The sequence below is a fragment of the Myotis nattereri genome, assembly GCF_964212035.1.
Source record: "Myotis nattereri genome assembly, chromosome: 19".
Lineage (NCBI taxonomy): Eukaryota > Metazoa > Chordata > Mammalia > Chiroptera > Vespertilionidae > Myotis > Myotis nattereri.
In genome coordinates, this window is record NC_138095.1 from 21,900,363 (window position 1) to 21,921,307 (window position 20,945).

The following is a 20,945-nucleotide window of genomic DNA, read 5'->3' on the forward strand; positions in this document are numbered from 1 at the left end:
CGGGCTGAGGGACCTCCCCCCATCCAGTGCACGAATTTCGTGCACCAAGCCTCTAGTACTGTAATAAAAGATGTGTGAATGTGGTCTCTCTCGCTCTCTCTCTCTCTCTCCCAAAATATCTTATTGTACTCATCCTTCTTGTAATGTGAGATGATAAAATGCCAAATCTATACCCGGGTCTGTGTAACCACCTCTTACTTGCAGTGAATGGTTTGACGTTACTCATTTCAGGGGTCTCTTGCTGAAGTCTCACTAGGGGGTCAGTGCTTTCTGGCACAACACTTTTTCTGTTCATGTCCCACCCCCTCAAATTTAATGTCCCTCCATCTCAACTAAGCACTTATCACACTCTGTGGCTATAATTTTTGCAGTTTGAGGTACCACAACAAACCAGCGCGAATTTCTTATTCCTTCTTCACAACCCCATGGACGGAAGAGTCGTTCTTACCCTACTAGGTCTTAGCAACCTCAGCACACAATTTTTTTTTTCTTTCCTTCACCTTGTCCCTTAAAGGAAGTGCTTTACGGCTTCCCTTCGGAGCGTCCGAATTGTGATCATCGCTATCCTCGCACTTTGGGGCCATTATTAAGAAAAATAAGGGTCACTTAAACAGTAGCACTGTGATACCGAAGCAGTTGATCTGATAACCGGGTACTAAGTGACTAACAGGCAGGGAGCACACTGGACAAAGAGATGATTCATGTCCTGGCAGGTCTGAGCGGGGTAGCTTGAGATGGCATCGCGATACTCACACGGGCGCACAATTTACAGCTTACGAATTGTTCCTTTCTGAAATTTTCCACTTAATATTACTTTCGGACCGCGGGTAACTGAAGCCCGGGGAGAGCGAGGCTTCAGGTAAGGAAGGACCACTATAATGTGATTCGCTTTTGTAAAATCCCCGAGGGCGGCCCTGCTCTCTTTTGCTCACTGTTCAGTACTCCAGGCTCTACAGTAGGTGCTCAGTAAATATTTCATCAATGGATGAATGGACGATGAGTGAAAATGAATGAATGAATGAATGAGTGAGTGAATGAATGAGTTTCTGCAAAGACGGCCAGTCGGGGTTCTGGGCAGGGATCAGGAGGCTTTACTTTTCTGCCTCCCCACCCTCTCCCGGCCTCAGTTCCCCGCTGGTGCAGAGGGCGCGCCTCTGCAGCCAGACTTGAGGTCCGGCGCGCGCAGCCGCGTCCCCCCAGCCGAGGGCCGGGCGCGCGGGCAGGAGCGCGTGTGCTGGGCGCGCGGGGAACGTGACTGGCGGGCCCGCTGGGGCCTCCCGGTCGCTGTGGCTCCCGCGCCGCGCACGCGCGCCACCCCACGCCCCGCCCCGGCCCGCCCACCCCGCCCGCCCCGCTCCAGGTCCGGCGCGCGCCGGCGCGGGAGGCGGAAGGCGGGGGGCGGGGGCGGAAGGCGGGGAGCGGGGGCGGGGGCGGTGGACGAGGACGGGGAGGGGCGGGCCCGGCGCGGCTCGGCCCGGCCGCCGGTGCGCGGCTCCTGGAGCGCCCCGGGCCCGGCCCGGGCGGCGGCGGCGGCGGCGGCTCCAGCCCGAGGCCTCGGTGGCACCCGCGCGCCGCGCCGCAGCCATGGCCCTGGTGACCCTGCAGCGCTCGCCGACGCCCAGCGCCGCCTCCTCCGCCAGCAACAGCGAGGTGAGCCCGGGCCGGCCGAGCAGCCGCCGCGCCAGGCCTGGGCCGCGAGTGCGGGGCGGAGGGCGCCCGGCGGGCGGCGAGGGGGCTGCTGCGAGCGCGCGGGCCGGGGCCTGCGGGGCGGCGCTGCTCGACCCGTCTGGGCAGCCGGACTCGGGGGGGGGCAGGCGGCGCGGAGACTGGGTGAAGTTGTGGCCCTGTCTGAGTGTGACTGCGGGACCTGGGGGTGGCTGTGTGCGGGTGTGACTCCCGTCTGGGGGTGACTGAATGTGCGGGTGTCACCCCGACTGGGGCTGCCTGTGCAGTGAAGCTGTCTGTCTGTGACCCCTGCCTGGGGGTGACTGTGCAGACACTGTGTGACAGTGACCCCCGTCTGGGGGTGACCATGTGCGGGTGTCACCCCTACTGGGGCTGCCTGTGCAGTGCAGCTGTCTGTCTGTGACCCCTTCCTGGGGGTGACTGTGCAGTGAAGCTGTCTGTCTGTGACCCCTGCCTGGGGGTGACTGTGCAGTGACGCTGTCTGTCTGTGACCCCTGCCTGGGGGTGACTGTGCAGTGAAGCTGTCTGTCTGTGACCCCTTCCTGGGGGTGACTGTGCAGTGAAGCTGTCTGTCTGTGACCCCTGCCTGGGGGTGACTGTGCAGTGAAGCTGTCTGTCTGTGACCCCTGCCTGGGGGTGACTGTGCAGTGACGCTGTCTGTCTGTGACCCCTGCCTGGGGGTGACTGTGCAGGAGTCTGGATGTGCACCTGGGACACCTAATGGGGCGACTGTGTGAGAGGCCGGTTCTGGGATTTGTGACCCTGTGGCTGGTCTCGGCCCTTTCCCTGAGCTCCTGGCCGTGTGTCTGTCTGTGAGGACGTGTGACTATCGCTGCCTGTGGCTCGGTGGCCCGTGTTCTGGAAACCGCCTGTGTGATGCTGTGAGAGAGGCCGCAGGGTGCCCTGTAACTGTGCGAGATTGTTCCCCGTTGGCACCCCCCTGGGGTTCTGGCTCCCGGTGTCACAGTGGCTGTGCCCGTGTCCCCGTGGCAGTGACTGAGTGAGCTCTGGGTGCCGGGCGACCGTGTGTCTTACGCCTTTGTGCGCAGCCCAGTCGGGGTCTTTCCTTTTTGTCACATCACTGGGGGCTGCATGTTTACGTGCCTCTGGCCGTGCGGCAGAGGCTGATGCTGGGCTTTCCCCGGCTGCACAGATGCATTCTGGGGATGCATGGTTGCCCTGCACGGGTTTCTGTGAGACTGTGTGTGTGACCTGGCCTATGTGTGTGGCTGGTTCCTTGTTCCGGGGTGTCGATGGGGAAATTGGTCCTCTGAGCCTCCACAGTCGGGCTGGATGGTGCTAGGCTGGGTCTGGGCCCTCTGAGCAGGTCCCTGCTGCGGCCGCAGGGCTGACCCTCCTGTCTCTACTCCTGCTCACCTTCTCGTGGAGAACCAGTGAAGGCCTCTGGTCTAAACTCGTCTCCATGGCCAGGCTGAGGGTTGGCTTGCAGGCAGCAGCTGGAGGAGGGGACCAGGCACTGTTTGGAGAAGGGAGAGAAGGCTGGAGGAGGGGCCCCACCGGCCCAGGAAGTGGCCCTTCCAGCATCTGCCAGTCAGGCCCCTTCTCTGCGGGGGGAAGTTGACTGATAGCACGGAAGGTTTTGTGTGTGTCTGCGAGAGACAGAGAGACGAGGACCTGTATTTGGCTTCAGCAACCCTTCCTGTCCCGGCTCCTGGCAGGGTAGCTCTTTCGCCTGCTTTGCTGAGAGTGGCAGGAACATTCTCAGAATGGCTGCACCCTCCGCGCACGGAAAGGCCGCTGATGAACTCATCTTGACAACAGACAGAAGATTCTAACAGTCCCTCCTCCGCATGCTGAGAAAGAACCTAGAAGTCAGGCGGCAGTAGCTTCTGTCCTGCCCACGGAGGCATCTGCCCTCCCATCATGGCTGCCTTGCAGTTGACCAAGTGCCTATGCACTTAATCTCGTGTTTCCTTCTCAAAAACTATGTGAGAGGCGTGAAGGCTTCAGCTTGAGGAAGGGCCTCTCAGCCTGGGTCTCTGCTTCCAAACCCCATGTTCCCGGTGTTACTCACCCCCGATCTAGTCCTGACTGACTTAAGACACATTTAGAAATGTTTATTTTTTTAATTTATTTTTAAAATATACTTTATTGATTTTTTTGCAGAGAGGAAGGGAGAGGGATAGAGAGTTAGAAATATCGATGAGATGCCGAAACCGGTTTGGCTCAGTGGATAGAGCGTCGGCCTGCGGACTGAAGGGTCCCAGGTTCGATTCCGGTCAAGGTCATGTACCTTGGTTGCGGGCACATCCCCAGTGGGGGGTGTGAAGGAGGCAGCTGATCGATGTTTCTCTCTCATCGATGTTTCTAACTCTCTATCCCTCTTCCTTCCTCTCTGTAAAAAATCAATAAAATATATTAAAAAAAAAAAAAAAGAAACATCGATGAGAGAGAAACATCGATCAGCTGCCTCCTGCACACCCCCTACTGAGGATGTGCCTGCAACCAAGGTACATGCCCTTGACCGGAATCAAACCTGGGACCCTTCAGTCCGCAAGCCGACGCTCTATCCACTGAACCAAACCGGCCAGGGCAGAAATTTTTATTTTCTATGTAACTCACATACCATAAGTTCACCATTGAACCTGTATAATTCAATGGTTTTTAGGATATTTCACAAGGTTGTGCAGTCATCACCTCTGTCTAATCCCAGAACATTTTCATCACCCCAGAAAGCAGCCCCCACCTCTTAGGCATCACTCAGAGCCTTCCTCCCCGACCCTTGACCCCCGCGCGGCTCTCACCAGCTCTAGGCAACCACTAATGCACTTCCTGTCTCAGTGGATTTGCCTATTCTGGGCTAATAGACTATGTGGTCTTTCTATGTTCGGCTTCTTTCACTTACCTCATGTTTTCAAGGCTCATCCACGTGGTCCCACGTGTCAGCACTTCATTCCTTTTTATTTCCATGGTAGAGATGTACCCCATTTTATTGGACATTTGGGTTTTTTTCCACTAGAGACATTTTACGTGATTCTATGAAGCATTATTTTCTCAAGGTGCCAGGGACCTGATGAACATAGAATCATCCTAGCTTTTATTGGACTTGAGTGAAGTCAGTCGGCAGCATGAGTCGCCCAAGCGAGCCAGCCGAGGCAGGGCTGTTTCCTGGAAGGCAAGGCTTCCAGGTGGGATGAGGCATGAAGAAGAAGCAAGACAGAACAGAGAGCCAGCAGGCCGGACCCTCGGGACGGGCAGCTCTGCCTCCGGCCTGACCTCCCTCAGGTCACTTCCCCTCTCTGGACCTCGACTCATTCAAAAGGGCTGAGTTCCCTCTTGAATTTGCTCTTTTGACATAAGTGGTTTGTCAAACTGACCTTCCCTGGCCTTTTATCCCGAGAATCAGAGAGAGAGAGAGAGAGAGAGAGAGAGAGAGAGAGAGAGAATGAATGAATGAGTATGAATTCAATGGTCTTGAAGTATCTACCCCCAGATCACTTCCTCATTCATCAAAATTCTTCTCGGAGTGAGAGATGCTTAGGGCAGCTGTTTCCTGACCCAGCCTGTCCTGCCCAGTGGCGTGGGAACTGAGGGAAATCACAGCCTGGCCAGCAAAGCAACACTCCTCGCACTTTTAATTGTTTTCTCTTCCCCCACCCCCATCTCTCGTCACCTCCCTTATATCATTTTACGGTTAACCTTAGCTCATTCCTTTGTGAGAACAGGTAGAGAGCGCCAGAGCAGGAAAATCCATAACCTTCAGGAATGGATCATCACATTAGGCTTGACAGACATTCAAGATGACTGATTTTCATGGGCACATCTCCAGTTTCGTTCTGGGGGGTTGGGTCAGGATTTCTGAGCATTGGCACTGCTGACATTTGGGCCTGAACATTCTTGGTTGTGAGGGGCTGTCTTGCAGATTATAGGCTGTTTAGTAGCACTCTGTCCTCTACCCACTAGATGCCAGTAGCACCCTCCAAAAAAAGGCTCCGGACATTGCCCGGGGTCCCCTTCGGAGAAACATCGCCCCTGGGTGAGCACCACTGCATTAGACCCAACCTTCTCTTCGAAGTCTGTGGTGTTGGGGGGGGGGGGTGGGGGGGGGTGGGGGGGGGTGAGTGGTTTGTACTGTATATGCTTCACTTCGAGACCGAATCTCACAGCCCTGTGGCCAGCAAAGCCCTCCTTGATTTGTCTACTTCTTCAGGATGGAGCAGGGAGTGTGAGAACGTGCCACCAGTGCATGCCTGTACATGCTTATATACTTAATAAATAGAGTTAATAAAACGAAGGGGCTCCAGAACCCTCTGGCAGGTGTCCCTTGCTGCCCAGCCCCCTCCCCGCATCAGCTCTGCACCCTTCTCCCATCCCTGTCAGGTTTCCGTCCTCGGTCAGCCGCGCATCTCTCCCAGCCATCACTGCTTTCCAGGTTTCTCTTTCCCATTCAATGGGCTCCTCTGTGTAACATACAAAACACGCCAAGTCCCAGTGGTGCCGCTGTTTGGGGTGTGTGTGTGTGTGTGTGTGTGTGTGTGTTCTCATTTCAGTTTTCTCCTTGAAAGGGAGTGGGGAGGAAAAATTACAGTTGGGGCTTAAGTCATGGTTACTTTTGGAGCCTCCCCTCTTGGCCTTTTAACTTTTAGAAAATATTAAATGTCCCTTTCTTTCATGTATGTAAATCAATCGCCTAGAAGATTTTATACTCAACATTTAAGCCTTTTTGAGAATCACCAAGAGCCATCAGACTCACAGACAGACAGCCTGATCCTGGCCGTGAAAGACTTGCCTGGAGTGTGTTGGTTTTTTGCTTTTTTTAAAATGATGAGGACAGTGGGTGGGGAGTGAGGGCGGAGGGTGGAGCGGGAACTGGGAGGAGGGGAGTTATGGGGGGGAAAAAAGAGGAACAAATGTAATCTGAACAATAAAGATTTAATTAAAAAAAAACACACACAAAAAAACCTGAATGTTGAGGCTTAGAATGGTGTCGATCACTCGGTTACAGCCTAGCTCTGTGGTCGGCAAACTGCAGCTCGCGAGCCACACACGGCTCTTTGGCCCCTTGAGTGTGGCTCTTCCTAAGCCTTAGGAGGACCCTAATTAAGTGAATAACAATGTACCTACATCTATAGTTTAAGTTTAAAAAATTTGGCTCTCAAAAGAAATTTCAGTCGTTGTACTGTTGATGTTTGGCTCTGTTGACTAATGAGTTTGCCGACCACTGTAGGGCCTAGCTTGAAGGAGGAAATGGTTTCTCTGAAAACACAGCCCCCTCCCTTAAAAAAGAAAAACAGGATAAGATCCAAACACCCCGTCCCCCCCCCCCCCCCCGCCCCCGGGAAAGTTGAGAAGGGAGGGCTGCAGAGTGCCTTGAGCAGCAATGCCAGATAGCAATGTTCAGTTACCAGATATTGATCCAAGATACTGTGGAAGGAATGTGGGTAAACATTGGGAAACTTCTGAATTCCTTCGTGGGAATGACCCCGAGGTACAGCCGAGCAGGCTTGGCGAGGAAAGGGTGCGGCTGTTTAGAAATCGCCAGGTTTCCTGGACGTCCGTCTGTGTCTTCTTCAGACACCAGAGCAGAGCCTGTGGGACTCATGTCGCAGGCTGGTTGCTGGTGCCGTCTGTGATGTGACGTTCTCTCTCTCTTCTCCGTAGTTGGAGGCTGGCAGCGATGAAGATCGGAAGTTAAACCTCAGGTAAGCAGGCTTTTCGTGTTCCTTCTTAAGTCTTCTTTCAAGCAGGTAAGAAATACTCCTGTGTTTGTTTTTTCAAAAGGGAAGACCCACAGAATAGGATACACCGATTTTTTAGTAGCGTCTTCATTATAAACAGTTTTAATAACATTATATAACGTTTGGGAAAGAAGGAAAATAATTGCCATTATCCTACCACCCTTGCTTTACCCTTATATACTTTCTTCCAGATTTTACCCTTTGCTTTAAAAAAAAAAAAAAATCCTGTAATATGCTCTCACATTTCTATCCTGTTTTTGGTAGGATCTTTCTTTTGAGGTAAGGATATTGCTGATTTGAACCAGACAGTCAACCCTCTACGTTTATTAATTCAAGGTGTGTGTGTGTGTGTGTGTGTGTGTGTGCTTGTGAGAAATCTTTACGCTCATTACAAAAATTCCCGAAGCTACCCCTAGTCCTCAGTTGCTATATTCAATAGTAGACACCAAAAGCATTTTTGTTTTTCTTTGCCCCAAATTAAGGCTTTCCCTTTGGGCATTTTGTTGGTTTACAGAAGATTTAGCGCTTTGTTATATAATGTATTCCTCTGTGCCAGGGAGCCATTCTTAAACTCTGACTCTTACAGTTCAGAAGAGTAAACAGTTTCAGGGACATTGTCCTTTTAAAAAAAAGTCAGTTTCATCTTGTGAGGAGGAGGAAAATTAATTGGAAAAGGAAATATGTGATCAGACACTGGCACTCATTACCGAGAGCAGGATGTCCCCCGGGTTAAAACCCCAGGACAGCGTGCAGAAGCCGTAGGAATGTGCTCAGCCCGTTGGCGAAGTTTCCGCGCGTTTGAGTGGAGGGAGGGAAAATGCTTTTATTGTGGCGCACGTGATGTCTAAACCTCCCGTGCATGTGGGGAAGCAGTAACCTGCAAAAATCAAAGAGATGTCATATTTCAGTCGCCGGGCGCTCATTTTCACGTGATGCTCGAGGAAGGAGCAGTGACGATGGCAGGCTTACTCTTTAACCTGGCGTATTCGGTAGCTCCGGGTCTTGGCCAGGGCTGGCAGGCTGGACTCAGCCAGGTTCCCAAGTGGGGGCAGTCACGGGCTGTGTTGCAGAGCACGCTGGCACGCGGCTCTCTGCTGGGAGGCAGGGAGGGGAGGAGTGGAGGTCTGCTCCTCAGAGACTGCGTAGGGGCAGCACTGGCAGAAGGGCTGTCACTGCGACCACCCCGTGCGGGGCCCTTAGAGCAGCTGCAGGCGCCCTCCAGCCCTTCCCTGGAGTCAGAATCTCTTTCACCCTTTAACACCCACTCCTTTCCTGCAGGGCGCTGGCCCAGGACATAGGTCTCTCACTTAGATGGTCTTTGGGGCAAAGAACTATTTTTGGCTTTCTTTCATTGCCCTTAATTGGCTTGACAGCATCGTGTTTTGAAATGTTTTCAGTTAAGAACTTACCAACAGGCCTGGCTGGTGTGACTCAGTGGTTGAGCGTCGACCTATGAACCAGGAGGTCACGGTTGGATTCCTGGTCAGGGCACACGCCTGGGTTGCAGGCTCCATCCCCAGTGTGGGGCTTGCAGGAGGCGGCCGATCAATGATTCTCTCTTATCATGGATGTTTCTATCTCTCTCTCCCTCTCCCTCTCCCTTCCTCTCTGAAATCAATGAAAATATATATTTTTAAAAAGGACTTACAAACAGCTGTGATATGAAAAATATGTATTTGCCCTTCTGGCCGTAGAAGGCCCGTTCTCTTCGCAGTTTGGAGCTGGAGAGGACCTCACAAGGAAAGGAAGCCCCACGGTATCTGTTGCCATATTTAATCCCACCACAATCCTATAGGGGGAGTATTTTCCCAGTTCACAGAGGGTCCCAGTTATATGTGGGACGTACTGCGTTCATCATCCTGCTCTGCCTCTTGGAACCACTTCAGTTCAGTTGGATCACTGTCTCCTACAGGTGAGGGAAGTGCCTGAGGTCACCCAGGTGGCTAGAGGCAGCACACGGCCGGACCGAGGGCCGCCACTGACTTGTGGTGGTGACTCCCAGGATGCCCGGTCCCTCTGAGGACCACTCTGAGGTCCCCTTCACCGCTCTCAGCAGGTCCCCGGTGCCATTGTGAGCCTGGGAGACCCTGGCTGGAGTTGGGGACCGAATTCTGAGCTTGTCCTCTTAGGTTCCTTTTCCCGTCCCTCTTCCCTCCTCGTGTTCAGGCAGAGAGACACCAACCAGCTTCCTAACCGTCTAGCCAAACTAGAACAGTCCTGGTGTCCTGGCTTAAGCTTTGACTGAAACTCACCCACATCCATGTAATAATTTGCATTTCCAGGCCTTTTTTCTCCAAGCCTGTCCTAGAGGAAGAAAAAAAAATGTATGGAATAGTCTGTTGGTTTTGCTTGTTTTGGGGGGAGGTAAGTTAGGGAGAGCAGATTTCTCTTTGCTTCAAATTGATCCCAAAGGGAAACTGGCGTGATTTAGTTTCTAAAGGATGTTGGTAAGAGAGAAAAACTGAGGGCAACAGTTTATTTCTCTCTGTTCTCTCTTCTCTGTCTACCCTTAATTGATGGTTTCGTCTATGACAGTGGTTCTCAACCTCCCTAATGCCGCGACCCTTTAATACAGTTCCTCATGTTGTGGTGACCCCCAATGTCATTGCTACAAATTGAACATAATTAAAGCATAGTGATTCATCACAAAAACAATATGTAATTATATATGTGTTTTCCGATGGTCTTAGGCGACCCCTATGAAAGGGTCGTCCGACCCCCAAAGGGGTCGTGACCCACAGGTTGAGAACCCCTGATCTATCCCCTCTTGCACATGCTGTTTTCCAGTCCTTCTCGCTGCTCCCCGACCACGCTCTTTCTCTTAAGCCAGTTCTTTTTCACTTGGCGACATCCTCCCAACCAGGTCCAAGGGCTCCCACCCCACTGGTTTGCCACGCCCCTCTTTGCAGAGGAAACAGGTAGCTCTGGGCTTCTCCATCGGTTCCAGGTGCCACGCCGGCCTAGCGTGGCAGGTGCTTGTGCTTTCGTGTTGTCCCTGACTCTCGGTGCTTCCCTTGGTGGCAGGGCCTTGCTCCCCGCCTGCACGTAACATTTCCACAGTTTAAATATACCAACGTAGCTTTGAGCCTGCAGTAAATCACGTACACGTATGAGAACGAGCAAGGTCCCGTAGAGGAAAAATGTGGGGTTCGGGGCCAGGCAGATGCAGGTTGGGGATCTGGCTCCTGCTCTAGCAGCCCAGTTCCTTTACCGCTGTGCGCTTCCTGCACCTCAGTGGGTCTCAGTTGTCCATCTAAGACAGAGGTAAACCACGGCCTTTCAGGGTCATCGGTAGATTGCATGGGCTCCTCTCACAGAGTCGGGCCCACGATGGGCTTGGAGAGCCGTCGCTGGGTTTGGTCTTCCTACGATGCTGCTCAGATCAGTTAGTTCACAGCGTTGAACTAGAGGGGCGGACTCCCTGCGGGAGTTGTGTCTCTTATGTCACGCGGGGCCGGCCCCGAGGGGCCACCACTGCATGCTCTGCACCCCTTACTGGGCTGCATCACCCTACGCTGCAGATAGCAGCGCACGCTTGCAGAGTCAGTGTTGCGATTCCGACAGTTTCTCTGAAAGGCCTTCTGGAAAACGTCTCAGGAACCGATCATCTCCCGCCCAGAGCGAAGCTGACGACGCAGAGCAGTACAGCCCTGGCTCCCCCGCTCCGCTCCCCAGCCCGGCCCTGCGTGTGCAGACTGCTGCCGGCCTCCGGCAATCCCCTTTTGGAAGCCGTGCTGTTCAGACTGTGGGAATCGGTGAGCAGATGGCCCTGCTGGCAGCGGCTCCTGGCTCCCTCGCCATCCTGGGAGCTGCCTCCGCCTGGCAGGCGATGTGAGTGGTTGTGTGCCAGGCGGGGCCCCAGGAGAGAATGTGGTTGTGAGGATCAGGAGTGACTGTTGTTGTTGTTGTTGCTTTTCAGCATTTCCAAATCAAGCGCATGAAAATGTTCATGAGAGCTCTTTTAATTTTCTTCTTGCCTGGCCAAGCAAATGTTTGGGCCAGAGCAGAAGGATTTCGTCTTCTCTATTTTATCTGGTGTCAGTGGTAAACTGTAAAGCCCCTTACAGCCCTGCCTTTTCCTCCACGACTCCTTCCCCTTTTGGTCTTGTCCTGGAATTCCCCGGAGGACCCCATTCTCCTCAGAACCTTTAAGTGTGGCTGTGCCTTCTCTTCCTCCCCCGTCGCGTCAGGGTGGTCTCCACAGACCACGCTCCCTCATCTCCATTTAGCACCTCTTCTCTTACGCCTGCCCACCCTTTGGGGTGCCTCCTGCCTTTCTTGGCGATTTCTCAGTCTGGACTTGATCATTCCTGATCTGAGGATAAGCTGCCTGATCTGATGATCAGCTAAGTTCTGCCAAGAGATGCCCGGCGTCCGCTGCATCCAGGCTCTCTGCAGCGGGTTGCTGTCAGTTAGCTGTTGCTGTGTGACAAGTGACCGCACACTCTGGGTCCAAAACAACGTCCGGCTGTTATCTCCCAGTTTCCATGGGTCAGGAATCCAGACACGGTTCAGCTGGGTCCTCTGCTTGGGGTCTCACGTGGCCACAGTCAGATGTTGGCCGGTCCAGGGTCTCATCCAAGGCTCAGGTCCTTCTCCACAGTCAACGTCACACCGGTTCGTGGCAGAGCCCGTCTCCTTTCGGCTGTAGAAGCCGTGGCAGCTTGCTGCTTCCAGGCCGACAGGAGGAACTGCGGCCACGGGGTCCTGGGACTGAATGCCATCTCGGGAGGGACCATCCCTCACCTTTCCCGGACAGGGTCACCTAACTAAGGGAGCGGCTCTCCCACCTTGTCCCCTGGCCCCACAACCGTCGGGATAGGGACTCACTTGGGGTGCCTGCACCAGGGGCCGGGGAGGTCTTGAGATGCCCCCATGCAATGTAGAGAAAGCAGTCATGCGGCTGAGCAGGCGTCCGTTCGGTGTGACAGAAGTAGCAGGTGTGGGTGAGGTGAAGGTGATGCCACGTGCAGGATGCTCAGTCCTGGTGGGAAGAGGAGCAGCAGGACCCCACAGGGATTGGCCACCACGCAGGCAACCACCGTGATCTCTGCTCAGCACCGACCCCCTGGGCCGCATCTGGAGGCATGGCGTCACTTGGATTCGCACCCACTTTGAATATTTTGGCCTTTGAAATAGCCATCCCCACTGACCCTTACCCGTGTTTTCCCTAAGCTTTGATCTTAGGGAGAAATAGGGCCGGCTCCGACCTCTGTCATCTGTCGCCTCAGCTGGCTGTTCTGTGACCTTGGGCTGGGCAGGCCTCCGTTTCCAATGAGCAAAACCATACACAGCGCATAGGTTGCTGTCAGATTTAAATGTGGTCACTGCACGGATCTCCTCCCACAGCAGGCATTCAGCAGATGCCCCTCTCTGCACCTCCCCCGGGGCCCAGCTTCTGTGGGGGTGATTCGTGCCTCCCATTTCCTTCCCACGGGCATTTTTCTCTCTTTGGTGTTGCTTTGGGACTGGGTCCTCGCTTTGTAGAATTATGGCCCCTTGCCCACTAGACCGCATTCCCACCTTATGGACAGGGCCTTCCTGGCTCCTAGCCTCCTAGCACCCGGCACCCTCCGGATGGGCCATCGAGGTCTCGTAAATGGAGTCGTCAGTGTCTGTTTGGCGCTGTTAGATGTCCCTTCCCTTCTGATCTGGTTCCTCACAGGAGACATGCAAATGTGTGTTCGTCTCATCCCTTCCTGTCCCAACCCCGTGGCTTTGTAGGCAGCGGCCTCCCACTGACTCCAAATTTTAAATATTGGAGTACACAGACTTAAAAAATTCTGGGGCCATTATACAGTTTTGCCATTCCTTTTGGTTTAACTCAGGTATTATTCGTGGTAGTTTGGTGGAACATTTGATTTTAAAATCAGAATTTGCCTTCAGTATCCATTAAATTTTTTTGATGTATTTTTATTGATTTCAGAGAAGAATGGAAAGGGAGAGAGAAATAGAAAGACCAATAATGAGAGAGAATCATTGATCAGCAGCCTCCTGAACACCCCCTACTGGGATGAAGCCCGGGTTTGTGTCCTGACCAGGAATCGAACCACGACCTCCTTCCTGGTTCGTAGGTCAATGCTCAACCACTGAGCCACACCGGCTGGCGCGTTGTTGGAAAACTCAAACTAGAGTGGGGACAAATGAGAACAGAGGTGAAGTTAATTTGATTCTGTTGGAACTTAATTAACTTTATTATTAAGGTTAACTTAAAATGAATTCTGCTCAGAGTAGTAGGTTTCATTAAACTTTCCAAATACTCATACTTAGACTTCAAAAGAGTGCGCCTCGGGGCCCCTGTCTCATTCTTCCCACACACTTGGCACACCAGGGGGGCGTGTGCACATAACAGGAATGCTCGCGCAAGCTCTTCGTTGTAACAGTGGTGACCAGTGATCTCCCTCCTAGTAAATGGAACGAAGCCATGAGAGGGAGTCAGAAAGCCGAGGTTCTGTCCCGAGATATATCACCTGCTGTGCAACCTTAGGCAAGTTGCTAAGTGTCTCTGGGCCCCCATTTCCTCCTTTGCAAAGTGAAGAGACGGATTAGATGATGGTTTACAAATCCAAGAACCAGAGTCCTCAGACCCACCAGTCTGGTTCCGTGTTACATTGTGCTTCTAACCGTTCATGGTGAATTTGTAACACACTGTCAAGAGTTCCCCTTTATTCCCACACGACGAGCCAGGTCAGATATTTGTGGGGCGTCTAGCCAGGTCAGTGTTAGGCTTTGACCCTGCAACGGAGCAAACTAGTTGACCCCTGAGAAGAAGTGGGCCCACTCGTCAGGCACGCCTGGCCCTCAGGAGCAGGGCCACATGCACAGTAGCGGCCATTTGGAAAGAAGGGACTCACCTTCAGAGCTCGTCGTTGGCCTATGTCTTGCTGCGGTCAGATCTCTGGGTTTGGACAGCTTATTAGAAAATTCCTAGGGCTGGAGCATCCGAAGGAGTTGTTCTGCTTTAAGGAAAGCCGCAATAAAGAAACAGGATTAATCAAAATAGGATTACTCACAATAAGGAGGAGTCATCTTCAAGATGTGCAGAGGCGTTGGGCCAGGGATGGGGGCAAGACCCTGAGTCTGGCCCGTGGGGGTCCCACTTGGGGGCGGGGTGTGGTATTGTTGATGGTTCCCATGGTGGAGGCGATGTGCTGATGAGAAAACCAAGCTGGCCTGCCTGGGGGTGTGGCCCGAGCATCCTGGTGAGATGGGCGAGACAGCTGTGTGGACTACGGAGGTCACACAGGCCGGCCTGTGCCTGACAGCGGGGCCTCTGGGTGGGTGTAGGCCCCTCCCCCTCACCACCTACACGACCGTGACCTTGGGCCAGCCACCTGCCCTCCCTGACACTGAGGGTCTTGGTGAGGCTTAGAGAGTCCTGTGTTGTGTGCAGCGCCTCGTCCTTGCCTGATGCCGCCTGATACGCGGTCCCGTGAGTTATTTTCATAGATGGTAGCGAGGGCCCCTCCTGTCACCCTTCCTGACCGTGTTCTCCTCCGTAGGTGGACTCAAGGCCAGTTCCCCACAAAGGCCAAAGGGCCATCCAAGGGGAAGCTAAGAGGAAAAACAAGCAATGTTTGACTTCATTCCCTCCCAGTTCTACTGAACTTTGTACCAACTTTCACCATGCTTTGTATTTTTATTTCTGCAGATTTTTTTTTTTCTTGAATGGCTACTTTAGAAGCTATTTTTAAAAAGACTTTGTTTCAAAGAAGGTTGTGGGAGGTCCCCTGAGGAAAGGTCTGGTGCTCCCCAAACGGGGCCGGGGCCACCCTGCGCTGGCAGAAGGAATTCCTGGTCAGGGCTTGGCACATGTTTGCCAAGAGTTCTCCAGGCGTCTCCCCAAAGCTGGGCCCAGTCAGGATTCCCACAGGGAGGGGACCACCTCTCACCTCTGTAAGCCACTTGTCACTTTCCAAATGCCCAGACCCACCTGCTCCGTGCTGGGTCTGTGGCAGGTGACGTTTAAGAGTGGCCCTTTAAGGCTGGGGTTGAGGCCATTGAACTGTACGCAGAGGGCTTCCCACGGCCCCTGCTCCCCAAACCCTGGGCCCGTGTGCAGGCCCCACCACGCGCAGTAGGAGGGAGGAATGCCTCTTGGGAAGCAACCCAGCAGTGGAAGCAGTTTTTATCTAACTCTTCGCTCTCTTTACCAATTTAGCCGATGTAAATGGGCTGCCTGTATGTGTCATGGGTTCTGTGCTGAATGCTGGGGGTTCCATGTTAAGTTAAAAAGTCTACCTCCTAGAGCAGTGATGGCGAGCCTGTGACACACGTGTCAGAGGTGACACGCAAACTCATTTTTCTGGTTGATTTTTCTTTGTTAAATGGCATTTAAATATATAAAATAAATATCAAAAATATAAGTCTTTGTTTTACTATGGTTGCAAAGATCAAAAAATTTCTATACATGACACGGCACCAGAGTTAAGTTAGGGTTTTTCAAAAAGCTGACACGCCGAGCTCAAAAGGTTCGCCATCACTGTCCTAGAGCAGTGGTTCTCAACCTTCTGGCCCTCTAAATACAGTTCCTCATGTGGTGACCCAACCATAAAATTATTTTCGTTGCTACTTCATAACTGTAATGTTGCTACTGTTATGAATCGTCATGTAAATATCTGATATGCAGGATGGTCTTAGGCGACCCCTGTGAAAGGGTTGTTCACCTGTCAAAGGGGTCGGGACCCACAGATTGAGAACTGCTGTCCTAGAGGTACCATGTGAATGCTGGGTCAGCCACAGCTCTGTTGGAAAGGGATTTGAAACAGCTTAGTAATTTCATTGAAACAATGTAATTTAAAATTAGAGAAGTGAGCTCGGTCCATATGGCTCAGTGGTTGAGTGTCAGCCAAGAGGACACGATTCGATTTCCGATCAGGGCACATGGGTTGCGGGCTCCATCCCCAGTAGGGGGCGTGAGGCAGCCAATCAATGATTCTCTCTCATCATGGATGTCTCTCTCTCTCTCTCTCTCTCTCTCTCTCTCTCTCTCTAAAACTTCCTTTCTGAAATCAATAATATATATTAATTGTAAAATTAGAAACATGGGAGAGGGAGAAAGTGGGGGAAATAGATGCAGTCATAGGAAGGTTTATAGGTGGAATGTATGGCGTAATGTTGCTACAGTTACTGGAGTTTAGCCACCAGTCTGACCGTGAGCTTCCTAGGAGTCAAAACAAAGGGAGAAATAAGGTCAGTTGCTTGATTCATGGCGTCCTTAAAATACCGCCAGGCCAGTTCCTCTGAAGAACAATTCCTGACAGATACCCTGATAGATAATCCAGATAAGTAGTGGGTGTCCATAAGGAAACCCAGGGTGAGGGGTGGACAGTCAGGGCGTGGGCCCCGCAGCCCACAGGGAGAGCTGATGCTGTGTGTCCGTCCCACCAATTAACCCGGTGTTTGTGGTCCTGAGAGGTGAAGTCAGCCGTAGTGTTGGGCGCCAGAGCTGCCGGTCGCCCCAAACATCGAAAACAGGATGCTGAGTCACATCCTGCGGGCCTGCCGCATCCTGACTGTGCGTGCCCTTCACAATGGGAGGCTCGCACGGGCAGGTTGGCCCCTCGCTGTTCCAGAGTGTGGTCTCGGAGCAGGAAAATGTTAAAATTAGGTCTTACAGGAGCCGGGTGTGTGTGTGTGTGTGTGTGTTCCACACAATCGGACACACACATAGACCAAGAGGAACTGGGAGAGCAGCGCTTCCCATCATGTCCCACCGCCTAGCGCACCTTGCATTCTGGGAAACACAAGAGGGAAAATGGTCCATAGAGATCTCCGTTGGTGAGGGAGGAAGTGTTCGAGATGGGAGGAGAAAGCCAGGAAGTGTGCCCGTGACAACAACCAGTGAAATGGCCTTAAGCTTTTATCACCTGCCAGTGCAGAGTAAGTAGTGTTTTACCAAAAGCTACTTAAGTGGAAGTTGAAAAAATAAATTTATTTTTATATATATTTTTAAAATGTATTTTTATTGATTTCAGAGAGGAAGGGAGAGGAAGAGAGAAACATCAGTGATGAGAGAGAATCATTGATCGGCTGCCTCCTGCACGCCCCACACTGGGGAATCGAGCCTACAACCCAGGCATGTGCCCTGACCGGGAATCGAACCGTGACCTGGTTCATAGGTCGACGCTCAATCACTGAGCCATGCCGGCCAGGCTGAAAAAATATTTTTTTAACATTTTGAAACAAAACTTACAGGAAAGTGGCAAGAACAGTACAAAGAACTTCTTTCTGAACTGCTCTGAGAGACAGCTGCCAGCCCGATGCCCTCTGAATGCAGGCCTCTTCTTGGCCGTGCAAACTTGGCAAGTGACGTACCTCTCTGAGCCTCAGTTTCCCTCTGTCTCAGATGCAGGCGGATGCTGAGGGTTTGGTTAGGTAATATGTGCACAGTGCTTAGCATGGCACTCTGCAAAGATGTTTGTCATAGATGTTTCCTTGAGGGCACACTGTCTTCTGGGCACTGAGGTCTGGACACTCAGGTGAGGTGGAGAACTTAGTTTTGTGTTGTTTGAAGCCCTTGGTTGCCAGTGCCTGTAACGCCACTTGCGGCGTTTATTTGGTGAGTCTTACTTGTCCAGTTCATCCTGTGCGTGGTGATTGCCGAGTTCCAGCTGCTCAGAGATGACCAGGGTGAGCTAGTCATGAGCTAATGCTCGGGGCTGGAGAGGAGGACGGGCTCCTTTAAGCGTGGTTACCTAGACTCTCCGTCTGTCAGACGGGGAAGGAGACTTTGAACATTCTGTGCGTCCTGGCCGCCAAGTCCCCTTTGATGTTAAAGTGCCCTGCCGTGCCGATCACTTCGCCACCAGCTAGTGGGCCAATAGGCCTAGGAGATTGAAGGTCTGGGAGCCAGGTTAGGGTGTGGTGGCCTGGAAGAGGGGATGGGGCTACATACACCGAAGGAAGGACTAAGAACCTGGGATGGTGGAGATAAGCCGTTGGTGGGATTTTCGCGTAGTTTCAAAAACATTTCCAGCCCTGACAGGTTTGGCTCAGTGGATAGAGTGTCGGCTTGCGGATGCAAGGGTCCCAGGTTCGATTCCAGTCAAGGGAATGTACCTTGGTTGCGGGCACATCCCCAGTAGGGGGTGTGCAGGAGGCAGCTGATCAATGTTTCTCTCTCATCGATGTTTCTGTCTCTCTATCCCTCTCCCTTCCTCTCTGTAAAAAATCAATAAAATGTATTTAAAAAAAAAACAACAACAACATTTCCATCATGTGCTTTCTCTTTCTGGCTGGCTGGGTGGTCGTTGCTGCCACTGCACTTCCTGCACATGGCCTCGCTGGCGTCTTTGACCTCGGTATACCAGATGTCCAGAGGAAAATGGCACCAGCTCTGGCTCCTATAGACAGGGCCTGAGGCACTTGGGGGGCCATCAAGAAACTACCCTACAGTTTATCAAGCCAACTGAAGGCACATCATTTGCTGTCTCATTCATGCATTGGGGAAAAAGCCCGCTTTTGCGAGCCTGCTCCTACCCATTGGTATGAAGGGGAGCTGTGGCGCTGGCTTCAGAGAATGTCTCTTACTGTCTGAAATGCTTCTGGACATTCCTTCTGTCTGAGAGAAGCCTACGCCTTCTAGCCAAACAGTACATGGCCCAGCGGCACAGACATTTGTAAGGAGCCCTGCCAGCACTGCCTGTCGGTGACCCCGTTCCTGAGTGCACTGCCCTGCGGAGCTGGAATTTCCCTGTTCCCAACCCTCTGTGTTGCAGGAAACAGTTGGGGAGCGCTAGCCGATAGCTGTGTCAGGTGAGGTCCTTGCTTGCTTGTGCCCTGAGGAATGGTGTTTGGAACAAGGCCCTGTCGGACTGTACTGGGGGGCACAAAACAGAAAGACCGAGGCCTTGGTGCAACTCAGGGTCTTTGTGACTCGAACGTGAATTCAAAGTGAGGGGAGAACCCGTGGGGGAGAGAGCAGTGGAAGGAATCTCCCGTCTCCACCTGCCGTCTTCTTCGCCTTCTCCAGCCAGGACGTCTTCCATCTCCTTCACATCTCCATAAGCTTCACTTTGCTGGGAGTGGGGTTCTGAATGGTTCTGAGGTCCATCTGTGTCCATCCAGCTTTACCTGCTGCCTCTCCGACCTGGGGATTCTGCCGGAGGAGCCCCAGACTGGGAGCCTCTCCGTCCAGTGCTGCCCCTTGTTAGACAAATGACCACAGATAAGTCCTTATCGTCTCTGTCTTGGTTCTTTCGTTAGAAGAATGGAAACTCATTCTTCTAAGAAATAACAGCAGAAATGGAGGGACAAGCCCTCTGTAAACTGTAAAGCACCATTCAGGTGGAAGGTAGCATTTACTGCCTGGAAGCAAAGCTCAGTGAGTGCTCCTGCTGTACCAGGCGTTCAGGTGCTGAGAACTTCTTAGGTTGACGGCTGGATGGCTCAGCCAGAAGCCCACGGTTTGGTTCTCAGCTGTGCCCATTCGGAAACTTGAATTTATTACTACACTCAGGGATGATCAGCTTCCGAGAAGCCAACTTATATTAACCAAATTGATAAGAAACTGACTTATAAACCAGAATACACATGTATGAGTTCACAGAGGGGCCTTCTACAAATCCTCCTCTGTTCACTACAGGGGAGGTGTAACGTGATCTTCCAAGTGCACGTGTGTGTGCGTGTGTACACGTGTGTGTGTGCACCTGCAGCACCCAGTATGTTCCTCTACCGTGCAACCTGCTGCCTTACATCGCAGTTACTGCCCTGTGTCTGTCTGACCCACTAGCAGGTAATGTTGCCCCAGGGCAGGAGCCATGCCTGTTTCATTTCTGAATGCCCAGGGCTTAGCCCTGACCAGACAGTAGGTATTTGTGAATCTAAATGGAATTAGCAGAACCTCCTCTTGGGAGTGGTCAGTGGTACCCTCCTTCACATTTGTTCCCCCTTTTTTTTTTCTGGAATTATCACATCCGCTAGACCCGTGGTCGGCAAACTGCGGCTCGCGAGCCACATGTGGCTCTTTGGCCCCTTGAGTGTGGCTCTTCCTAAGCCTTAGGAGTACCCTAGTTAAGTTAATAACAATGTACCTACCTATATAGTTTAAGTTTAAAAATTTTGGCTCTCAAAAGAAATTTCAATCATTGTACTGTTGATGTTTGGCTCTGTTGACTAATGAGTTTGCTGACCACTGCGCTAGACTGACCACAGCCCACTCGGTAATCATGGTGCAGAGCCTGGTGCCTTCGAGGACTGGCTCTGTCCACGTAAAAGTTGTTTCAACCCGTCCAGTCACTTTGGACCCTTTTCAGAGCCTGCCCTTGAGACTCATGGTCTCTGATTTTGTGCGAGACGTGTGTCAGGAATCCTAAAACCATAGCGTTGAAGTAGCTTCCTGTTTCCTCGTCTAGAAAATGAGCATAGTGATGCCTGCTCAGTCTTCCCGGAAGCGTTCCTAGAAGATCAAATCTGTTGACATGAGCTCGAGTGCTTTGTCCACAGCAGAGCTCTGATCTGTCATTGCTGTTGCCATTCCGTATCGTGCAACGCGGCTGCCTGTCGAGGGCAGGGACACTTGTGACTGAAAGTGTCTGGTAGAAGATGGGCAGGCGCGCC

The 20,945-nt window shown here is 52.4% G+C and overlaps 1 protein-coding gene across 1 annotated transcript in view; it reads left to right on the forward strand.

Annotated features, from left to right (window-relative positions):
- Nucleotides 1-1,584: 1,584 nt before the first annotated feature.
- The window catches only part of SSH1 (slingshot protein phosphatase 1), a gene marked incomplete at its 5' end in the record, with an annotated part of 50,122 nt that continues 30,761 nt past the window's right edge, over nucleotides 1,585-20,945 (forward strand). Inside the window, 2 exons of the mRNA XM_081114167.1 lie at nucleotides 1,585-1,650; nucleotides 7,309-7,349. Coding sequence (XP_080970293.1) covers nucleotides 1,585-1,650; nucleotides 7,309-7,349 — 107 coding nt within the window. The remainder of the gene's footprint in view (nucleotides 1,651-7,308; nucleotides 7,350-20,945) is intronic.